The sequence below is a fragment of the Ixodes scapularis genome, unplaced genomic scaffold (genome assembly GCF_016920785.2).
Source record: "Ixodes scapularis isolate PalLabHiFi unplaced genomic scaffold, ASM1692078v2 PGA_scaffold1__304_contigs__length_218370807, whole genome shotgun sequence".
Classification (NCBI taxonomy): Eukaryota; Metazoa; Arthropoda; class Arachnida; order Ixodida; family Ixodidae; genus Ixodes; species Ixodes scapularis.
In genome coordinates, this window is record NW_024609846.1 from 132,102,623 (window position 1) to 132,123,058 (window position 20,436).

A 20,436-nucleotide genomic window follows, 5' to 3' on the forward strand; every position below is an offset into this window, starting at 1 on the left:
AATTCAAGAATACTGGTTCATCCCACCGTGACGTCATGCAGTGCTGACAGGGGCGCCCTTATTGGACAGGGAAGTGGTGATTTTTTGATGGAATTTATTTTAGAGGTCGGTCTTTTCGTATCACTGGTCAGTCAGACAGGATGCCAGGGAAGGGACCGCGGTCAATCCTTGATGAAACGTTTTCTAAACCCATTTAGGACTCTTCGTCCGGAACCACTACCTTCAAGGCGAAGTGCCAAGCCTGCGGAAAAGTAATTTCCGGACCAAAAAAAAAAAAAAGAAGAAGAAACTTCCACTTCAAACTTAAAGCCTCATCTCAGTTGGCGTCTCAAAGAAATGTGAAAAAATGTATTGTATTATCAGTATTTATATTTCTGCCCTTCTTAAAATGTATTCTTGTATTTGTATTTCCAAAGACTTTTTCCCTCTTTTTAAAATGTATTTCCGACACGTATCACGATACATTTTTATGGATATATTTGAGACTTGATTATCAGTATCTCAGCAACTATTTTCATCTATCCCAGTATTTGTATTTCCAAATACATTTCTGAATATTTCTGCCCAACCCTGCAACGTAATGCAGCTGTCATGTGACACTTCTAACGTTTAGGAATTGGAGGAATGGAATGGAGCGACTTAGCCATTCCAGGAGTGGGAATGGACCCAGTGTCCCCATTCCTAGGAGTTGAAAGGAATGGAATTATCGAAAACTTTAATTCCCCGGAATGGAATTGGAATGGAATGGGGGTGCCCATTCCGCAACACTGATGCCGAGCTCTGGTTGGAACGATTCGTGTACGCGCTCGATTGCCAAACGCCGGCGTCCAACGTTCCGCGTTTGCATTCGAACGCATTCGAGCAGTGAGTGAAGAGACAGTAATCTGGGTAGTTTTGTTTGAACTCAAACACGCGTGTCGGGGTGGGTATTTTGATTCGACATTTCGAGTTGTACCGGGCGTCTGCGAGGAAACCGAACTCTGTTTTTCGCACCGCAAAAGTAAACTATACATCGCGGAGAGCCTTCTGAACGTAACCCCAGCCGTTAGAGCAAGCTGCCAAATTTTCAATACCGACCTTTATTTTATTCAAAAATTACAAGCGATTTTCTGAAAATTTCAATGGAAAAACGGCAGCCGACGGAGCTCTCCAATACATGGAGCTCTACGGCGCCACAAACCAAAAACGGGCAAAAATGGGCTCAATTTTTCCATCGAAAATTTCAGAAAATCGTTTATAACTTTTGGAGAAGATAACGGTTGGTGCTGAAACTTTGGCAACTTGCTCGAACGGCTGAGGCTACGTTCTGATAGAGTTAAAACTCTCAGCAATGTCTATATTTTTATGTGCGCAAAAAGCGGTACTTGCTCTTTCTTTTTTTTTTTTTGCCGACGCACGGTATATCATACTCCTACTTTTGCAATGAAAAAATGTCCCTACTTCTGCATTAAACAAAACCACTTATTACTTTTTAGAACATTATTTTTCTCCACATGAATTCTGAGGAGGAGCAAGGTGAAAGGCTACGTTTAGGCCGCTTGATTTTTGTACCCAGTTTCGTCGGTTTATATCGCTAAAAATTTTAACACTCGCAGTAATTCTTAAATGTGCCACAGATGGCCTATTCGTTCCTTGAAACTGATTTGATATATTTTATGCCAGAAATAAAAAGTCTAAACATCGCATCTTTGACGTTTTGGGGAGATAATTGGAGCCTTATTGTACCTTAGGATTCGTTATGAATTTTGCTTATTAAATACCATATGCCTGTAGTCCTATCCGGCACGTAGCAAGGATTTTGGTCCCCCCCCACCCGCGGCCTTTTCCATAGAAAAAAAAGAAAAGAAACGTGCTCGCCAACAGCGATGGAAAATCTGAAAACTAGGGGCAGTCTTTTTTTTTTTTTTTTTTTTTGCGTAAGGGGGGTACGTTTACACAACTCTCTACCCTCTTCCCTAACCACCGCCACTTTCTGTCGCCCCTTAACCTCCCAAACACTTCCTTTCCCTTAGCACACCTTCTCCCCTTGGCATGCGAAGGCTAAAAAACCCTGCATTCTAGCCAATTGCGACACAACGCTCTTGCCGATTCGGGAGCATGCACGCTTGTTTAAGCACTTCTAGAGACAAAAAATTAACATAATTGAAAACAATATGAATAAAAATATAAGAAATAAAAAATGGTATTTTTAATAACGCTGGTAAAATTTAGTTGAATATATTTTCACAAAATGATTTATATAAACGTTTACATTTCATCATAAAGGAAATTTAATGATAAGTGATACCAGGTGGATAGCAAAATGTAAAATGAATCCTAATATACAATGCTCAAAATGGGTCACTAAAACGTCAAAGGGGCGATGCTTGGCACTTCTTATTTTTGACATAAAATATGCCAGAGTAGTTTAAAAGAAAAAAAAAAAAATTGGCGATACATCATATAGTTACAAAACTTCGTGCGAGTGTTTTCAATTTTTTACATATTTATAACAAGCGACAGAACTGGGTATACAAATCAAGCAGCCTAAGCATAACATTTCGCCTCAATCATATTCAAAATTTCTGCAAAAAAAAAAAGTGGTTTTGTTTATGGCAGAATTGGGGCTATAATACTTTTAAGGCAAATCAAAATACCCACCGCGACACCCATGTACGATTTCAAATGCAGCCAACCACCCAGCTGGCTTTACTCGTTCACCCAGTACCCACTAATCGTTCCAAGTGAGAGGTGAGCGTCGTGACGTGTCCGCGCGCTCTCGTCACCTCCTCCCCCTCAGTTTTTCGGTGCAATGCTTAGATGCCTACGAGTGCAATGCGTCCAGCTGCAAAAGCAGTATGCTTCTTGGGGCTTCCACCTTTTTGCAAGAAATGTATCCATCAAATACGTTGAGTTTCTTAGTGGAGATTGTTTTTTCTCGCCTTCCCGACGCATGCCGCGTTCCTTTGTCTAAAATGTGTGGTGCTCATCTGTAGAACCTGAACGACGACGACGATGATGATTCCCGGAATGAAAAGATTGCCTGCGCCACAGCGGGATGTGATGGCATCGGTCACCCTCTCCCCGGGAACGAACGCGCTGTCTGGTGCTCTCGGTGCAAGCAAGTTACCTGCCTGTTTTGCAAGAGGATCCACACGGCTGACATCTGTCCGCATGCGGGTGGCGTGAGTACCACATCATCCAGCTAGACCTCCAAACTCGACCTTAATTTCAAGCCCGCTTCGTTCAAAAACCTGTTGTTCATTTTTGTTTCGTTGAAGAGAAAATTGATAACAATATTATTAAAATTACAAAATTAAAACTCTGGTACTTTGTTCAGCCGTAGTCTCACGTATAATGGAAATGCCTGCCCAATCGCCGGTAGCCAGCTATCACCACAAGGATAGCTGGCTATCCTTGTGGCCTTCCCATACAAGACAGAAAACGTGCTCGACGTGCTCAGGCCTCTCGTGAGTTCTTGTATTCGTGTGGTTTTGGGCATTTGGTGTAGTGGCTATAGGTCGCACTTAGGTATTCATTTTAACACCTTTTACCGCGTTTTAGGCAGTCGCGAAACAAGGGGATGGGGTTCTCCTTTTGCGAGACATCAAGCAACATCAGGAACCATAACGTGTCTGAGGCTTATTTTGAGGAAAGCCTGCGTAGCAAATTCTACCTCCTGTTATTCAAGAGTATGCAGTAGGTACTTTTTGCGACGGACATTAAGTAAGACCTAACTAGACATACCTGTTTTAATGTTTATTTGAGCGAATCCTCAGCATCCTGCTGAGGCTTCCCTTGAAGCCCGGCTTGTTTTGGTCCTCCGTCCTCAAAGCTGGATCATCTCATATACCCTTATACGTCCTCTTTCGGGGCTGCTTGACTGGCTGGCCTGCCGAATTCTCTCTCTGGTTCCTCGAGGTAGTAACGGGTGCCTGACGACCGGCACAGTACGTCCTCACAAAACGTGAGCCACGGCAGAGCTAACACCTTACACACTGCTTAGAAGACTTCGTAGCGCTTGCAACTCCAGAGGATCCCGGCCGTTTCGGTTCCTCTTCACCTTCCGTTTTTTCGCCTGGGCCTTGGCATCAACAATAAAACATTTTCAGTGTTCGCAATTTCGACATTTTGAAAGTTTAGCAGCTCGGCCATCTGGCTATAATTTCTGTTGGGTCATATCTATCGTTCACTACATGTATTGGCAATCGGAAACTATACATGTTGCTCCCCACCCACTACGAAAATGCGCTCTGAAAGTATCGGAATCACGTACGTTGCGGTAGCAACAGTGCGCAGCGGTCAAGCATCGTCTTCATTGTATGGAAAGGTGGCGCCCCTGGCGGTGATTATGGGAAGCAGGCTCAAAGACGCTAACACATGAGGAAGGCAGAATTTGGGCAGGCATTGCCAGCATAAAGGGGGCTATGGTCCAGCTTGTTTTTCGCCTGCGAAATCTAATTATTTGAAGGGATCGGTCGTGGGATCAGTGGCCGAGTCTGCTGGTGCGCACCATCTCTGAGCATATGACGCGAAAGTACGCGCTGCAAATCCCAAAGATCCTGGGTTCAATCCCCACCTTTTCCCGTTTCGATCAGGATGAGCATCGTACCGGCATGCGGTCGTATATCACTACTGCCTGGTGCACGTTAAATACGGCAGGCTAGTGGTCATAATGCACTGGCTAAATTGATCATATACACACTCAAGAAAAAAGGGTGTCGAAAGGTGTATTCTTACACCCTTTGTCCCATATAATACACCCTAGAATTTTAATTCGACGTACAGTGCCCTACAGTCGAACAGAAGCCCGGAATTTTACGAGGGGCTTGGTAGCCGTGTGGTACAACATTTTAAATAGCTAAAGTACGTATCAAAGACCACATAAAGAAAACCCCGAGTTTTTACGGTAGGGCCAAGAAAACCCGGATTATTTTTTTCGTGTTCAGTAAAACGTACATTAGCTATTTTAATAAGTTGAACCACACGGCTATCAAGCCCCTCGTAAAATTTCGGGCCGTCTGTTCGACTATAGGGCGCTGTATGTCGAATTGAAATTTGGGGGTGTATTATATGGGACAAAGGGTGAAAGAATACACCTTTTGACACCCTTTTTTCTTGAGAGTGCCGCTGAGACTCCAGACGCCCACTGAAGCAGACTAACTTCCGGCTGTATAAACATGCACACAACACTTCGATGGCTTCTTCACGTTGTCTGCCCTGATCAAGCGCGGAACACATTTTGGACACGACTCGTGCTGCGTCAGCCTGTTCAATGGGTGCTCTACCGATTGAACACGAGCCTCACCCAAACGCTGACTCAGCGTTCGAATACTACAGCCGCATTAAATCAAAGACAAACAAAAATGATTTTTTTTTTTTGTGATGTGCACGGACCACAATACAAAATAAACAAAGCCTGTCGCTCTTATCGAATAAGTTTGCAACTTATGCAAGAGGGGCCCCTCCTGAATACTCGGCGTTGTTAGATAGTTTTAGAATAGGGGGACCCCAAAGGCTTTGGGTCCCTCGAGCGGCTTGGGGCGTCGTATTGCGCAAGCGTAGAGATTCTGCGCACGCGGAGTGCAATACTCCCTGCTGTTTAGGGTATCCAAGAGTGCCTCCATGTCGGTCTGTCTGGTCCTTATGAAGGCATCCTTTGTTGCACCGAGTGTGCCAGCACGTGACGCACTGGCGCACTTAGTGAATGACTCCTGCAGTAAAATGGCGTCAAAGCATTAGCCAAGGCTTCGTGCTCGAGCTGAGTCGCCTGTTTGCGGTTGAAGAAAATCGATTGGGCGGAAAAATGTCTGAGATGTCACCACTCACTCAAAAGCGCGTGTTTGCATGGAGGCGTTCTAGTGTTGCCAAAATGTTAGAACCCCATATTAAAATTAAAAAAAAAAGTTTTTGTGCTATGTTCGGAAGGCTAAAGGCTCGTTCACACAGTTGCGTTTGTCTGCGTTTGAATGCATTCAGACTGCTTCCGTCGAGGTGTTGCTATGGCGACCCTTATGAAGAGCCAATGGGAAGGCGCTGTACTGCACGACGCAGCGCAGCGCAACGCAGTCGACGCGACTGTGGGATCAAGCCTTAATGTAGCTTCCACGGCGCCGTAAACCCCGCACTGTTGCTAAGGCACGTTGCCTTAGTCTTTCATTTCATTCATTCGCAATCTCGCGGGAAGAAGCGAAACGAAACCACGCGCTCGCGGAAGTAGCATTGACTTCGTTGAAGCGTTGCAGAAAGTACCCTAACCTTGGCAACGTGGCACAATGGAAGTTTTTTGTTGATATGTTTGTTCGTCTGTAAATTTATTTGTGTATTGTGTGTGAGGATGAGTGGATTGGTGCCGGTTTAACTTGGCTCCTGTGACACATCTATGCCACATTCTCATTAGAGATATAAAATGATAATGTGATTAATAGGTTTCAGCTAAGGGAGCTATATTTCTCGAGAGAATATTTCTCACTTTTCGTCACAAAAGATTCGGGAATCGTTGAAATTCGGCAATTTGCGACGATGTCGAAATTGCACCATTTTTTTTTCAGCTCATACTGGCCTTTTAAGGTGCACGTTCAATTTTCTAACTTTTTTTAAAGAATTATTACCGATAGCAGCAATGAATTGGTAATTAACACCTATGCTTCATTTTTAATAAAGAAAAAAAAAACTGAGATTGTAAAAAAGACAAAACACGACGCACTAAACTTTGACTTACTAGCGTCTATTGTTCGGAATGCGACATATCAGTATCTTACACGGGTAACATAAACATATCAGTATTTGGAGGTAGTTACTTAATCAATGCCATCTGCTAATTCGGAAATCGCATCTCTAAGTGGAGCCACAAATACACACCGAAAAATAGTACTATGTTCGTAACACACCCTTTTTGGCAGCAAATGTTTCTGCGTTTTTTCCGCTAGCTTCGGAGTTGTGACATGCTTGAATCACACTGAATGCCTCCAGGCTTCGAAGACTAACTAATGTAAAAGAGTAACTCTGCGACGATTTGATAAAGCATACCTTCTTTTTCTTTTTTTTTTGTATGACAAATGATGCAGTTCTTTTTTTTTTTGTCTTGCTGCCTTTTCAGGACAACTCAGATGGCGATGAGAACGATGCAGAGCTTCAAGAGGTATGCAACATAGTTTTTTTAGTCTTTCAGAAAAATACGTTTTTAAACGCTTAAAAGGTTGGCACAGCAATAGTCCCTTTTAATTGTCCGCCTATTTCCATTGCATATTTCTTTTTGACCGGGGAGTTTTGGTCGTCCTCTTATGTCAAGTAAAATACATCACTTCTAAGCTTTTACCAATAAAATAAATAAAAAGCCTAACTTCATGATCTGTCGATCCGATATGAGAGCGTTTTATTTCTAATGTTCTGCTTTGTGTTCAAAGATAGGAATGTCTTACACTGCAATTCATCTAGTTAGTTACAAAAATAGTAACATACTTTCCATGATCACTGAGGACATTTTTTCTAGATCAAGGCATGTGTTATAATATAAAAACGCAATAAAAAATAGCAAGCGGTATCTCTTTTTGGTACTGTCAGTCTAACATATCCACATATTGTGCAAGACAAAATAAAATTTTTTTATTTTTTTTTGGTGTGTGAAAAAGCTATTTCTAAGGAGAAGCAAATATTATTGGCTCAATCAATTTCAAGTACTGCAGTATTCATGATCAACAGTACAGATGCTCGGCTCTGATGCATCTGCATATAGTCTATGATGAATAAACTTGCAGCATTTAATAAAGAGACTAGCAAATCACAGCATCGCCGATTAATGCTGACTCGTCATCTTCATCGAGTTTTCAATTAGTGTCATATATGTTATTGTAAGGAATATATAGTTATATTTGAGCACTGTAGCTAAATATTTTACTAATGAACTACACAAATAAACTTGGGTCAACTCTTCTGAATTTCAGCAGCACGTCCTGAATTTCTTTTATGAATTTTTTAAGGCAAACATAAGGTACGCCGACGCTGCAGCCGTAGGATGATAAAAAAACACCCAATTTAATGGCGAATTGAGAAAAAAGTTACAAGAAAAAGACTAAATTGCCGAAATGTTGTATTAGTTTACAAGAATAATGAAAGCTAGATATCCGGAGAATACACTTAGAAATGACAGAATAAATGTCAAAGTTGAACACAAGAAGTTACAAAAATGAATTGTGAGATGGAAGTAGAATAAAAAATTATATATGCAGATGAAAAGAAAAATGAGAGAGGGGCCTGACGTCCGTTGACGTTTCGACAATGGCACTGTCTTTTTCTGGACGTAAGCAACAATGCGTGGTTGATTGGTCGGTTATACATACAAGTATTAGATAATGAATCTTCATGTTTGTTCCCTAATACGTATAACCTATATACTGTGCTATGTCCGACGCCGAAATTGGGAGTTGACGAATTAGCGTTGCAATGTTTGGCATACCCCGGGCTAAAAGTCTTTTGCATTTGTTGTAAAGGTTAGATGCGAAAAAATGGACGTTTACAATTTTCTGTAATGCCGAGTTAGAACGCAGCTCTTGAGGAGGAGGAGGCGAGGGTGCGGTCACGAGGGTATATATTTCTCGCTAAATTGGTCGGGAAAATTTTCGGCTAAATATAGCGGGAAAATTTCTCCGCTACGTTTAGCGGTAAAATTTTCCCGGTTTCAGTGGTTTCACGTGTTACGTCACTATGGAAAATGTTCTATAATGCAACGCGTCGTTACGCCGCCGACGGCGTCGCCGCTCGAGCCAGAAACGGGCGCCTAAGAGCTGCGCTCTAAATGAACAATGCCTGCGCGTAAATATTGTCCATCCATAACAGGGAAAAGGGTTGCACGGGCAGGAGGGGTGAAGAAGTAGTGAATGGGTTGTGGGAAACAATTTTTATCGTTGCGGCAAACCAAGAGATTTGAGTAGTTGGTAATAGTTAAAAACTACAGACGTTCGGGGTAAGGTGTGTTACCTAGAACTGCGTTTGCGTGAAGGAGAGGATCAGATTGTGCAAAATTGTTGAGCTATACGTTGCCATAACAATATTAAGACAGTGTCGCACCAAGCGGTGCAAAGGCCGAATGGTATTTTTTCATTTATTGTACCCTTATATCGCCCTCAGGGGGCTTTACATAAGGGGGGACAAGCAGCAACATATATTAAAACTCACAAAGAAAACACACACAAAAAAAAAAAAAAAACGTTTAGGTTAATTACGTGTGAAGAGCGGCAAGTGCGGCTGGAAACGCGCTGGGCTGTTTTATTGTTGCAATGTTATTGGGGAGTGAATTCCAGTCGGTAATAGACAGCTGTAAAGGTGAAAACTTCTAGATGTTAGTCCTAGGAGTAGTGACGTGAAGTTTCTATGTGTTGTCTGTGCGTGAGGAGATGTGGATGGCGGCTCTGCAATACTTATCTTTTTTGGATGGCGAATGGTAGTACAGCTGGTGCAGGGCAATCAGCCGTGACAGTTTCCGACGGTCTGCAAGAAGTGTAAGCTGAAGTTGCTGTTTTAATTCTGTAATGCTTGTGCGGGTGAAGTTACAAAGTATGAAGCGAGTAGCTCGGTTTTGTACGTTTTGTATCGCTTCTAACTTATCTATTAAATATGACTGACGCGGATTCCAGATGAGAGATGCATATTCAAGCTTGGGTCGAATGAGAGATAAATAAGCGATCAGTTTAGTGTCCCGTGTTGCAAGGTAGAGGTGTCGGTTCAGGAAACAAAGGGTTTTGATAGCCTTTGCAGTAATGTAATTTATGTGAGGCTCCTATAAAAGGTTGCAGGTGAAGTAAACCCCAATATATTTGTATGTTGGAGCATTTTCAACAGACGAATTGAAAATAGTGTAGTTGAACTGGGTTGATGTACGTTTGGTATTAAAGTTGAGAAATTTTGCTTTGGAAACATTAATTTTCACTTGCCACTCTTCACACCATGTTTCAAAATATGTCAAGTCGCCCTGCAAAAATGCACAGTCATCTAGACTTTCTATGTTTTGATAAATCACGCAATCGTCGGCATATAACCTAATTGTGGACCGAATACAAGTTGCCAAGTCATTTACATATATTAGAAAAATCAAAGGACCGAGCACGGTCCCTTGGCACACCTGATTTGACATTCTGTTGTGAAGAATTTTTATCGATATAATGAACGCTTTGTGTGCGCTTATAAATAAAAGTTTAGATGCATTTGAGATAAAAAAGGTCTATTTTCAATGAACGTATCTTTAACATGAGGCGGTAATGAGGAACTTTGTCGAACACTTTTTGGAAATCAATAAGGATGGCATGTGTTTCAGTGCGAGAGTGCAGGTTTTCATGGACATCATTAATGAACTCAAAAAGCTGTGTTTCGCAAGAGTGGGACCTTCGGAAACCGTGCTGGTTTACAAAGAACTAGTTGTGCGAGCATAAGTGGTTCATTATGTTTGAAAAACTGTGTTCCATGAGTTTACTGGGTACACTTGTTAGAGATATTGGCCTGTAGTTAGAGAATTCATTCTTTGAACCACTTTTATAAATTGGAATCACTTGAGCATGCTTCCAGTCGTCGGGTATTTCACTTTAGTCTAGCGACTGTTGAAAAAGCGAGGAAAGTAGAGATGAACACTCATATTTACAAAGTTTGAGTAGCTTTGATGTTATTTTGTCAGGGCCTGGTGCCGAGTTCGATGGTTGGTCGTCAGTTTTATAACGCCAGATGCATAGATAGTTAAAGGGGCCATTTCTTTGTAACTATTATGGTCTCAATCGAAGTCTGGTTGAGGAAACTGGTCCTCGAAAAAAAAAAAACGTCCTTGAAATACCGACTGAACTGTTCGCATGTCTCAACAGTGCTCATCTCATTTCCAGATGCATCAGTGAAAGGGAAACATTATTTATCTTGTTTTGGGTTAACAGCGGTCTAGAACTTTTTGGGGTTGGATCTCAAAAGCTTATAAGACCCTGATTGTAAATTTTTTTTTTTCGTTTTTTATTTCGAATTTAGACGTTTGTTGACACCAGTTGTATCTTTCCCATGCATCTACAGACTGAGAAAGCTTGACATTCCTGTAGAGCCGCTGTTTTTTATTCAGCAGTCTCTTCAACCGTGCTGAAAACCAAGGCTTTTCAACGCACGATTGAATGGTTTTTTTTTGGAATGTATAAATTTGCTAGTTCATGTACTTTATATTTAAGTAACGACCAATTTTCGTTAACCAATCTACAACTGAAGTCAGCCAGGTACAGATCCGAAAATGATGTTAAATTCATGCAGATTTCATCACCGTTTGCTTTTGAATAATTCGAGATGGTTTTTATCAAAGGAATTTGTTTCTGCGTAGGAATAGCCGTTTCAGAATAAATAGAAACGTCATCACTAAATGGTTCCATAAAACGAACACTCACTACACGCTCAGGTTTTGATGTAAAGAACAAATCTAAAACAGCAGAGCCGCGAGTTGGCTGACTAATAAATTGACAAAGTGAGAACGCGCGCGTTACATCCACACAATATTTGCTTTGTTTAGGAAGAGTAAACCAGCTTTCAAAGGGCATAGAGGAGGGGAAGGTCGGCCAAACAATGTTCGGAAGGTCAGTCTCCTGTGAACACAAACATGTCATTCGGGTAAGTTCTAACAAGAAGTTCCATAAACTCGTGAATTAAAGGAGACAAATCCAGAAGCCCGGGAGGCTTGTAACAAGCAATCACTATGACATAAACACCATCAGTTTTATTCTGACCCACAGGCCTTCAAAACTTGGAATGATATCAAAGTTTTCAGCACGTAAGAACTTTTTTATCGTGATCAAAATCCCTCCCCCTCTCCGCTCAGTGCGGTCTTGCCGAACAATGGAAAAATCGTCGTTTAAAATTAATTCAAAGTTATCGTTCCACTGGCGATGTCAAATCCAGACGGTCATGCGTATTCAAATTGCCGCTTTCACTCAGGTCTCGCTGTCCAAGACTGCAGTGTCAAATTGAAGCTGTCCGTGATGGACGACGGTATCACAGAATACGGTATTTGGTATCACGGTCGCGATGCGGGGCCGCTTGCTTGAGCGAAAGCATTCGATGAGATCTTTGCAGAAAACGAATTGAATCTGTCTCTTGCTTCGCAGTTCCTCTTTTTTCTTCAGAGAGCGATGCGTACGCAGGCTGGAACACCAGGGACTCCTGAAGCTGGTGCTTCTCAGGTTATTTTTCTCATCCTTTCGCTGAAGCTTCCGCCATCACGCAGTGCATTTTCCATTAATGTTGAGACAAAACATGCACCGATTTTCCATCTCTGAATTCACAGAGGTGGCAAATGCCTAACGAAAACGCCCGTATTTCCCTGCCATATTTCTCCTAAAGATGGCTTTATATGCATGCTGCTTGTGCCTGCAGGCATGGGGCGCCAGCCAAGACGCTGTGCTTCCCGTTTCCCACCTAGTGCACAACGCTGTCAGAGCTACTGGCGCGAGTATGGTCTTGACTATCACCCTATTTGTAGGCACTCTCGTGCAAATGAATAGACAAGTTGCCTGATTATACAATAACAAAGGAGAATTCTGGGAAAGTAGGTAAAGTCGCTTCAGGCGCTCGCCTTTCCTGTACGAAAGATTTCAGGTAAATAACTAATATAAGGCGCTGACAAACGCACGTGAAAAAATCCATTAGTGTATACGTTACTGTAGATCAAGTGATCTCAAATTTGGTAATAGCTCGTATGTTTAACCACGTCTGTTAAGTTTTCAACAAGCCGCTTATCTTTTGTATGTCGAACGATTTTATGTCGCTGTAGCTGAAAAGGTGGCATGGCCCCGGCTGGCGTTAAATCCCACTTTAGCCATGTCACCAAATACAATACTTTACTTGCAATTGTCTCGAATAAAATAAACAAAAAAACTCTGTTATGAAACTGCCCCATAGACGCTGCTTCCACGAGCAGTACGCCCCTCTCCCCCGGGGTCTATTTTCCGCCGTTCGACGCGCCACCGTTTTGGGACGGCAGCTATGCTAACTAGTGAGCTCTATGGCATACACAAGTTTTGAAGCACAGGATTTAGTTGGCGCTCCACTGTACTCTATGGAACGCAGTTTTGAAACGCAGCCTGTAGATTAGGGTTTAAACGACAGTTGTCGGATTTAAGGGGGAGACAAGGGTACCCCCCCTCCCCCCCCCGCCCCCCCCCCCCCCCCCCCCCCCCCCCCACTGGAGTTCTTTAGCTGAGTTGATCTACGCACCAGCACGCTGTTTACCAACAAGCTTGAGTTTTCCCGCGCTAGGTGTGGGAAAACTCGGCTGTATGATTTTGAAACGAAAATGCGAAGTGTTCTTTGTTATCGGCCATTTTACGTCACAAAATGTAAGGGAGACAGAACGGTTTTCGTTCTCAGTTTCAAACTACGCACTGGTAAAACAATCGTCTTTTTTTAAGGCTAGTTAATAAAATAAGCCGGAGTTAATGTACAATGAACGCGGTCGTGTTCCCGTACTTCTTTTTAGCGAAGTAATTACATTAGAACCAGTAGAGGAAAAAGCAAACGCTTATGTTGTGAAGCTTTTTAAATGGGTGCAGTTTAACAAATTGCAATTAAACACAAACAAAACAAATTTTGTTTTTTAAACAAACTATACAAAACTTTTGACAAAAAACGCTCAATATTATATTTGAAAACAAAATATGAAAACCGCTATAGTGAAGACGTATCTGGGCGGATGGTTTAATGAGTTATAATGAACTTTTATTAGTCCATAAATCGAAATCTGAGTTCTTACAACTTGGCTGTATTTAGCAGGCCTAATTGGTTTATCGGTGGCTCACTGAAATTCCATTACTTCACACATTTTTTTTCTCAAATGTGGTAGTCGTATTTAAATACAACAGTCTAACAACTAACTAGCTCTACAAAAATGTTCTAGAAATATTTAAAAATTATGTACAACTACGAGGATTGAGTACTTTTTAATAGGTATATAATCTTAAAAGCAAATCAAGCACATATTTTAATGAGTTCAAATAATTTTTATAGAAGGTTTTGTTTCTGCAGTCGAAATAAGAACATCGTCGTACCCGTTGCGTCATACCACGTAAAGAACACCCAAATACCCGGACTAATTACGGAAAGCGGCAGAACTAAACACATTCTATAAGCAGGATAACTAATAACATAACACAAACTGTACAATCATTCCCGATATTGAACAAAATGCCCGATAAAAAAAGAACGCGGAAGTATATTGGTAGGAAGGGATAACATTTTTAATAACGATTTCAAGAGCATTGCATTATGAAAGAAAAACGACTTGTGTGATTGATGTTGTTAGCTGTTTGTGTTTGGTTTCAACCATGTAACAATTAATTCCTGTGTTTTATGCATTTTATTTTTTTATTCAATTCTTTATGCATCAACGTCTACAGTACAGTGACAATTCTGAGCATCATATTTATGCTTGGAACTTGCTGTTTGCATTATTTACGTGAACTGTAAGGGACCTGCCTCTCATCAGTTTTTTTCCTCCTCTGTAACGGCCCTTTGTCAAACGAAAAAAAATTTTGTTTGGAAGATTTGATTTGTTTTTGGATGAACACTTTTCGAGAGGACTGGAAGCTTTACAGTGAAAAACGGGTTTATCACAGCGGCGCTTATGGTTGGTCAATTTACCGCGAATTGCGTGGTCGTTTATTGGAGCTCGGGACACTTTCGTGTTCGCCGACAGGAAGAGCCACTCGGCAGAGGGTGAAGCAGAATCGAGGGACCATGATTCGAGTCTACATATAAAGATAGACAATTTTATACAAGTTTGGAAGGAAAAATGGACAGCAGTCACGGTCGCCCGGTTTTGGTGGAGAAATCCGGTATATCCTCAATTATAGATGACGCATCCGTGATGCCGTGATGGCGTAAAGTCGGGTTTTACCCCAAAAATGATGGAGCCTCTAGACGTACGTCCCAACCGTCGTTATCGTGTATCTACGCTTTATTCCTGCCTCCGGCAGCACCAGTTGTTTAACGTCTACTTGACTGTTTGGGCTACCCTGTCTTTATACCGAGAACCAGCTCTTGCGCGGCCTGTTGCTCGAAAACTTTCCTGGTTCTTGAGTCTTGCGGTCATGTAGCCGAGTGCACAACTCCGAGATGGGTCCTTTTAGGATCTGAGGTTGACTTTTTTGTTTTATTTTTGTTTGTTTTATTTTTGTTTGTTTTTTAACCGAAAAGCTTCTTGTCGTGCGGTTATGGTGCCTGGAACGCGTCTCCGACTGGTGTGGTCGCTCGCCAGCTTGATAGTCTACGAGAGCTTTGGCTGATGGGTTTCTTCAATTATCCTTTTCCCGGGAGGGCTATGCTTCACTGTGGAATGGTAGCTAGGCTGCCAGAAAGGTGCACGCGGCCGGCCGTACTCCTACCCGTAGCTTAGCCTAGGCAGGTCCTTACGGCCAAAAGAGGTCCGTGTTTCAACGGTGGCTCTCACGAAGATGAATGGGTGAAACCCAAGTGAACTCTTACTTTAAATTCACGCTGTTCTGAGTTGTACTACACGTAAACGGGGCAATCGAAATCGATACATGGCACTCCTCTCCACGGCCAAAGATGTTCCATAGATTGATGGATGTTAACGGTGGTACCCTTTATATCCGGCGGTATCTCGCGCAACCTAGCTTATAGAAACTAAAAACAAAAAGTGTTACTCTCCCTTCCAAGCCAATTGGCTTCCTTCGGTGCAGTTTTCGAACTATTACCAGATGGTGTAAGATGTCACCAAGAGAACCTTTGAGGGATCGGACAAAAAACAAAAAAAAAAAAAAAACTAAAAACATCACACCCCGCCTCTTCCACCGGGCGAAGGAATCGTCAATTTTCCTCTGGTCAAATCTAGTCGGTGTTACCCCAGCACCGGACCCACTGGGAGACGGGGTTGAAACTTTGAACCGAAGCCACGTGGGAGGGATTCCTAATTTTCCTCTTTCCCGCCTGTCCCCAGCTAGGTTAATTAGTTGTACGCCATTCAATTTTCCCTCGGTAATTTCCACCAGTCTTCTAATCTTCCCTTCTGTATTAAAATACACCTATCATCCATTCTTCCATTCTCGTCAGCAAACCCCAGCGCTCTGGCTAAATCCATCACCTCCTCGGGGAGAGCGGGAGCAAGCGCAGTGCACCTCAACACCGCATGTTCTATTGTCTCGCTTTCCCCTTGGAATACGGCCACACCGATAATCCATTTCCTCACACTTAGTTCTATATGTCCTAATCCTCAATAATCCTATTCTAGTCTGAAATAACGAACTCCCCCGTGAATTATCATACAAATGTTCCTTATTTCCTGCGTCCGTCACCTAACATAGTTAAAGCTGATTTTTCCTGCATTCTTTCCTCCCACATTTTCCTCTCGGCTTCTTTTGATTCCTATTTAACAGAGGTAGTTTGCTCTGCCCCAGCACTTGACTGCTGGTATTTGAATTTCCATTTTCCGGTTTGGTATACCCATTTAGTATTCACTTTTCATATATAGATGCTTATATACCTTTCCTGCCCATCGTGTATCCTCCATTGTGTCCAGCTTTAGTTCGAATTTCAACTTGCTGGTCGCCTCTCAAACCTCGAACAGTGCCCAGCTCATGTCTCCCTGCACGCCTTCATTTGGGGTACTCCCATAGGCCCTAGTGCCAGTCTGCCCACGCTCCTCTGCCGGATCTCTAAGTTTGACTGGACCTCAGATTTCATACATAATACCGCATTGCCAAAAGACCACCCTGTCACCATGACTCCTCCACATATTCCCCTAAAACACATATGTTGTTATTCCATAGTGCCCTATACTTCATAATTGCTGCATTCCCTTTTTCTTCCTTTAGCACATTTTATATTCTTGTTCTAAGTATTGTTTTCTCTCATCCATTAATACTCCGAGATATTTATACTTCTCCACGTGTTCCATTAAAACGTCTTGAATCTTCAGTGCGTCCCCCTTTTCATCGTTATAAACAATTATTCGTGACTTGTTGCTACTGAATTTCAGGCCCAGAGTCTCCATCCCTTCCGCAGATCTTATTCAGGTCCTGTAACCTATCCCGGCTATCTGCCTACAGTGCAATGTCTTCTGAGTACAGCATTCCTGGAATAACTTGCTTTACTTTTCACCTGCTCTCCATCTCCGTATATGACACATCAAAGCCTAAATTACACTTGTAATTTCTTTTTCATTCTACTCAGGTATACTATAGAAATCAGAGGCGATGGGGGACAACCCTGCCCGAGTCCTTTTATTTCTGCCGGTTCTGTCATTTTTGTTTCCCTTGTTATAACAACCTTATTATTTGTGTATGCTTGTTGTAAAAACCTAATCAAATGTGCATCGAAATCATATTGTCTCAGCTGTACAGAGTTTTTCCTGACTGACATTATCGTACGACCCTTTAATGTCTAGAAATGTGCCCATAACGTTTTTTTTCCTCATCTGTGCCACCTCTATACATTGAGCGATGATGAATACGTTATCATCCAATCTTCACTCTCTCCGGAACCCGTTGTGTAGCTCACCTAAACTATTTTCTGCCCATTCTTCTATTGTTCGTTTTATTCCCTCCATTGCTAGCCTGTACAGGACAGAAGTTATGGTTATTGGTCGGTACGATGTTATATCCTTATTTCCACTGCCTTCATATATTACTTTCATGTTTCGATAAAAACGCTCAAATCGACGGTGGAGGTGCCTTTTAAGTAATCAAGTAATCTAATTTGAAGACTTTTTAAACAATAGTAATTGTAATTGTAATCGATTACTTGTTTCGAGTAACCTGGACGAGACGGGATGCCATTGACACTCGCGTTCACTCGTACTTTTTGTCAAGAACTTTTAGCATCAACCTCCAGGTTCACGACATCCGACACTTCGACTTCTGCTCGAAGTGTTAAACACCACATTGCACTTTTATTGCCAACTTGGCTCATAGACCTCGTGACCGAGCAGTTGGAGTCCCACTCAAATGTAGGCGCACTCTGGGGCCATCAAGACAACTTGCTATTAGCTCCGAGAACATGTAGTTGCGCCACCTGGCGGCTTCTTGTCGTGACGTAGTAACAAGGACCTCGTGCCTACTTCTGCACTTCGTTGGTAGCATGTAAGTTGAGGTGTATCGTTCAGAATTCATGTTTAATTTCTTAATTTGAACGCAAGTTTAGAGTTGTTTTTTACCTAAATATTTTGTTGTACTTCTCGTCAAAATTAAACTCAAGTGGCGCGACAACAGTGGCGTCGCGGCTTACGGAACATGACCCGGAGACTGTTTCGTTTTATCGTGGCTTTGGAGGCTTGACTAAATGGGTAGACTTCTGGGACAGCATAGTTTCCGGGAGAGATTTTTATTTTGTTTTCTTCCCAGCCGGTCAGAAACAGACGGAGCAAATAGAAACCAATCGCGAGGATGGCCGAGCATGCGTTGAACTTGGCATTTCAATCGCGTTTATTTCTAAGTTTGCTTACGCGGTTTTAGGGGCACAGACAAAAACAAAGGTACGTACTACATGATGCGAGGGTAATCAACAGCGTGTTAATTTGAGCTTTACGTCGAACAAAGAAGCTAATTGAGTTCACGAGTTTGTCACTGCGATGAGAGCGTCTGCCACCGCCGCACAACGCTCTGAAAATGACAAAGGGTCGACGAAGAAATAAAGCGCACCTTCTAACCTGGAGATATAGGTCAAGGTTAAACTATTCATAGGAAATGGGTTCCCTTTATTCTTTTTTTATTGTTTTGTTTTTTTGCCATACTGTGTCCGAATGAACGGTCAGTGCAAGAGGCTGTCAAGCCTCTCGAGGCACTGGTCCCTTACAATTCAATATATTAAGTGTTCCGCCGAGCGCCACGACAAAAACAAGAACAACAAAAAAAAAAAGATGGCAAAATTTCTCAGAAACTAGACGGTATTACGAAGTAAAAAACGGGGTGTTACTAAGCAACATACGCCTATAAAATACAAGAGAAGAACTAAGGTTTCGGAACAATTAATTTCTAGTCCCTGTAAAACGGTGCAACTGCTATATAATGACCCTGCTTTGATACTATTTTAATAAATTTATAAATAAATATCCATCGCACTTATATATTTCTGTTTTTCTTTCCAGGGTAACACCGACGATGAATGAAAACCAGCAAGCTCGTGGTAAGGCTCTCCATGTTCAGAAGAAAGGTTGACGTTGTACAAGTTTTGCAACGTGTTACATCCCCAGCAATGTGACTGACTGAGACAAGAATGATTGCTACCCTGTTGCACAAAGACTGTGGATATTAATAGAAAAAAAAAAATAATTTGTAACGCGAGTTTTGGTTTCGCATGTAGGAGTGCATGAAAGTCCTAATGAGAAAAAGAAATAAAAAAGCATCGACAGAAATTAAACGTATTTTTGGTATCACTACCTTCTCAGTTCAAACATGGTACCACTTGACGGTTGCCGCTATTGGCTCTACCATCCAGCAGAGCCTCATGAAAAATTTTAAGATATAAATCTGAGCTTGCACTACCTTGTTCTTCTTAATCTGCATTCCAATGTTTTCGTCAATACACCAAAGTTTTCCTTCTAAACACCGTTCCTTATATTTACTCGCATCCTGATTGGCTACACATGTGCTGTCATACAGTGTGACATAGAATCCGAGGCTGTCCGCATGTGAGAATTTGGACAAAGGGTTTACCTTTGTTCAAATCTGCAAATTGATTGCCCGTCATAACTCGGTGACCACGTACTGAGGGTCACATCGGCGCATGTGTTTCGCTTTATAAAGATTGTTCTTTCTGTTTATCCTTAGCGTCGACGGTCAGTGCATCATTTTTACGGTTATCCTTGTACAGCAAGAACTAATAAATATGGCACCAACGAAACGGCTATAATATGTACATTAACAATTAAAGTGCGCTTCGAGCTCGATCCAACAATCTGGGGTTCAATTTAGTGCAAATAATTGTCACGAACGTGGTTTTGCTTCAAAAAAGGGGATGAACAGCGTGACGTAGTTCAAAACATGTTGCAGGGTCGGGATCGGTCCGAGTACGAAAATCGAGAATGATAGGCTAGAACGGTAGCAGACAGGTGTTGTGGGCTCGGCTACAAGTGGACGTGCGACTAAACTATCCGGCTACAACAAAGCAAATTTACCTAGCACCACGTTGCTTGTTCTGATTTCCTTACACGCTAATATCCCAAGCTAAATAAACGCACGTGCTTTCTTTGAGCTTTTTTTTTTCAAGAATGCTCATCCCTTCCACGAAAGCCCAACCACTCTCGTGAAGGGGACAGCAGGAAATTGCAGACAACTGCATTGGTAACTATACGATAGGAGCTACTTTTCAAATCAGCGTTCCAACATGACTATCCGCAGGTCGATCGATTGCACCATAGTCGCTCAAGGGGTCTCATTAAACCCTTTAATGGAAAGCAGAATGTCAATCTGCGGCCGTGCACATAATCTCGTCTCGCTG

General features: G+C 42.2%; 1 protein-coding gene across 2 annotated transcripts in view; it reads left to right on the plus strand.

Moving 5' to 3' along the window:
- LOC8042842 overlaps positions 1-19,375 on the plus strand; it is a 39,011-nt gene extending 19,636 nt beyond the window's left edge. Inside the window, exons 7-10 of one of the 2 annotated variants that reach the window (XM_002415818.5) lie at positions 2,976-3,164; positions 7,079-7,120; positions 12,093-12,167; positions 19,085-19,375. In XM_002415818.5, the coding sequence (XP_002415863.3) occupies positions 2,976-3,164; positions 7,079-7,120; positions 12,093-12,167; positions 19,085-19,105 (327 nt within the window). In that variant the 3' untranslated portion in view covers positions 19,106-19,375. The remainder of the gene's footprint in view (positions 1-2,975; positions 3,165-7,078; positions 7,121-12,092; positions 12,168-19,084) is intronic. The other variant, XM_040223131.3, reaches the window with a different exon arrangement.
- The last annotated feature ends 1,061 nt before the right edge of the window (positions 19,376-20,436 follow it).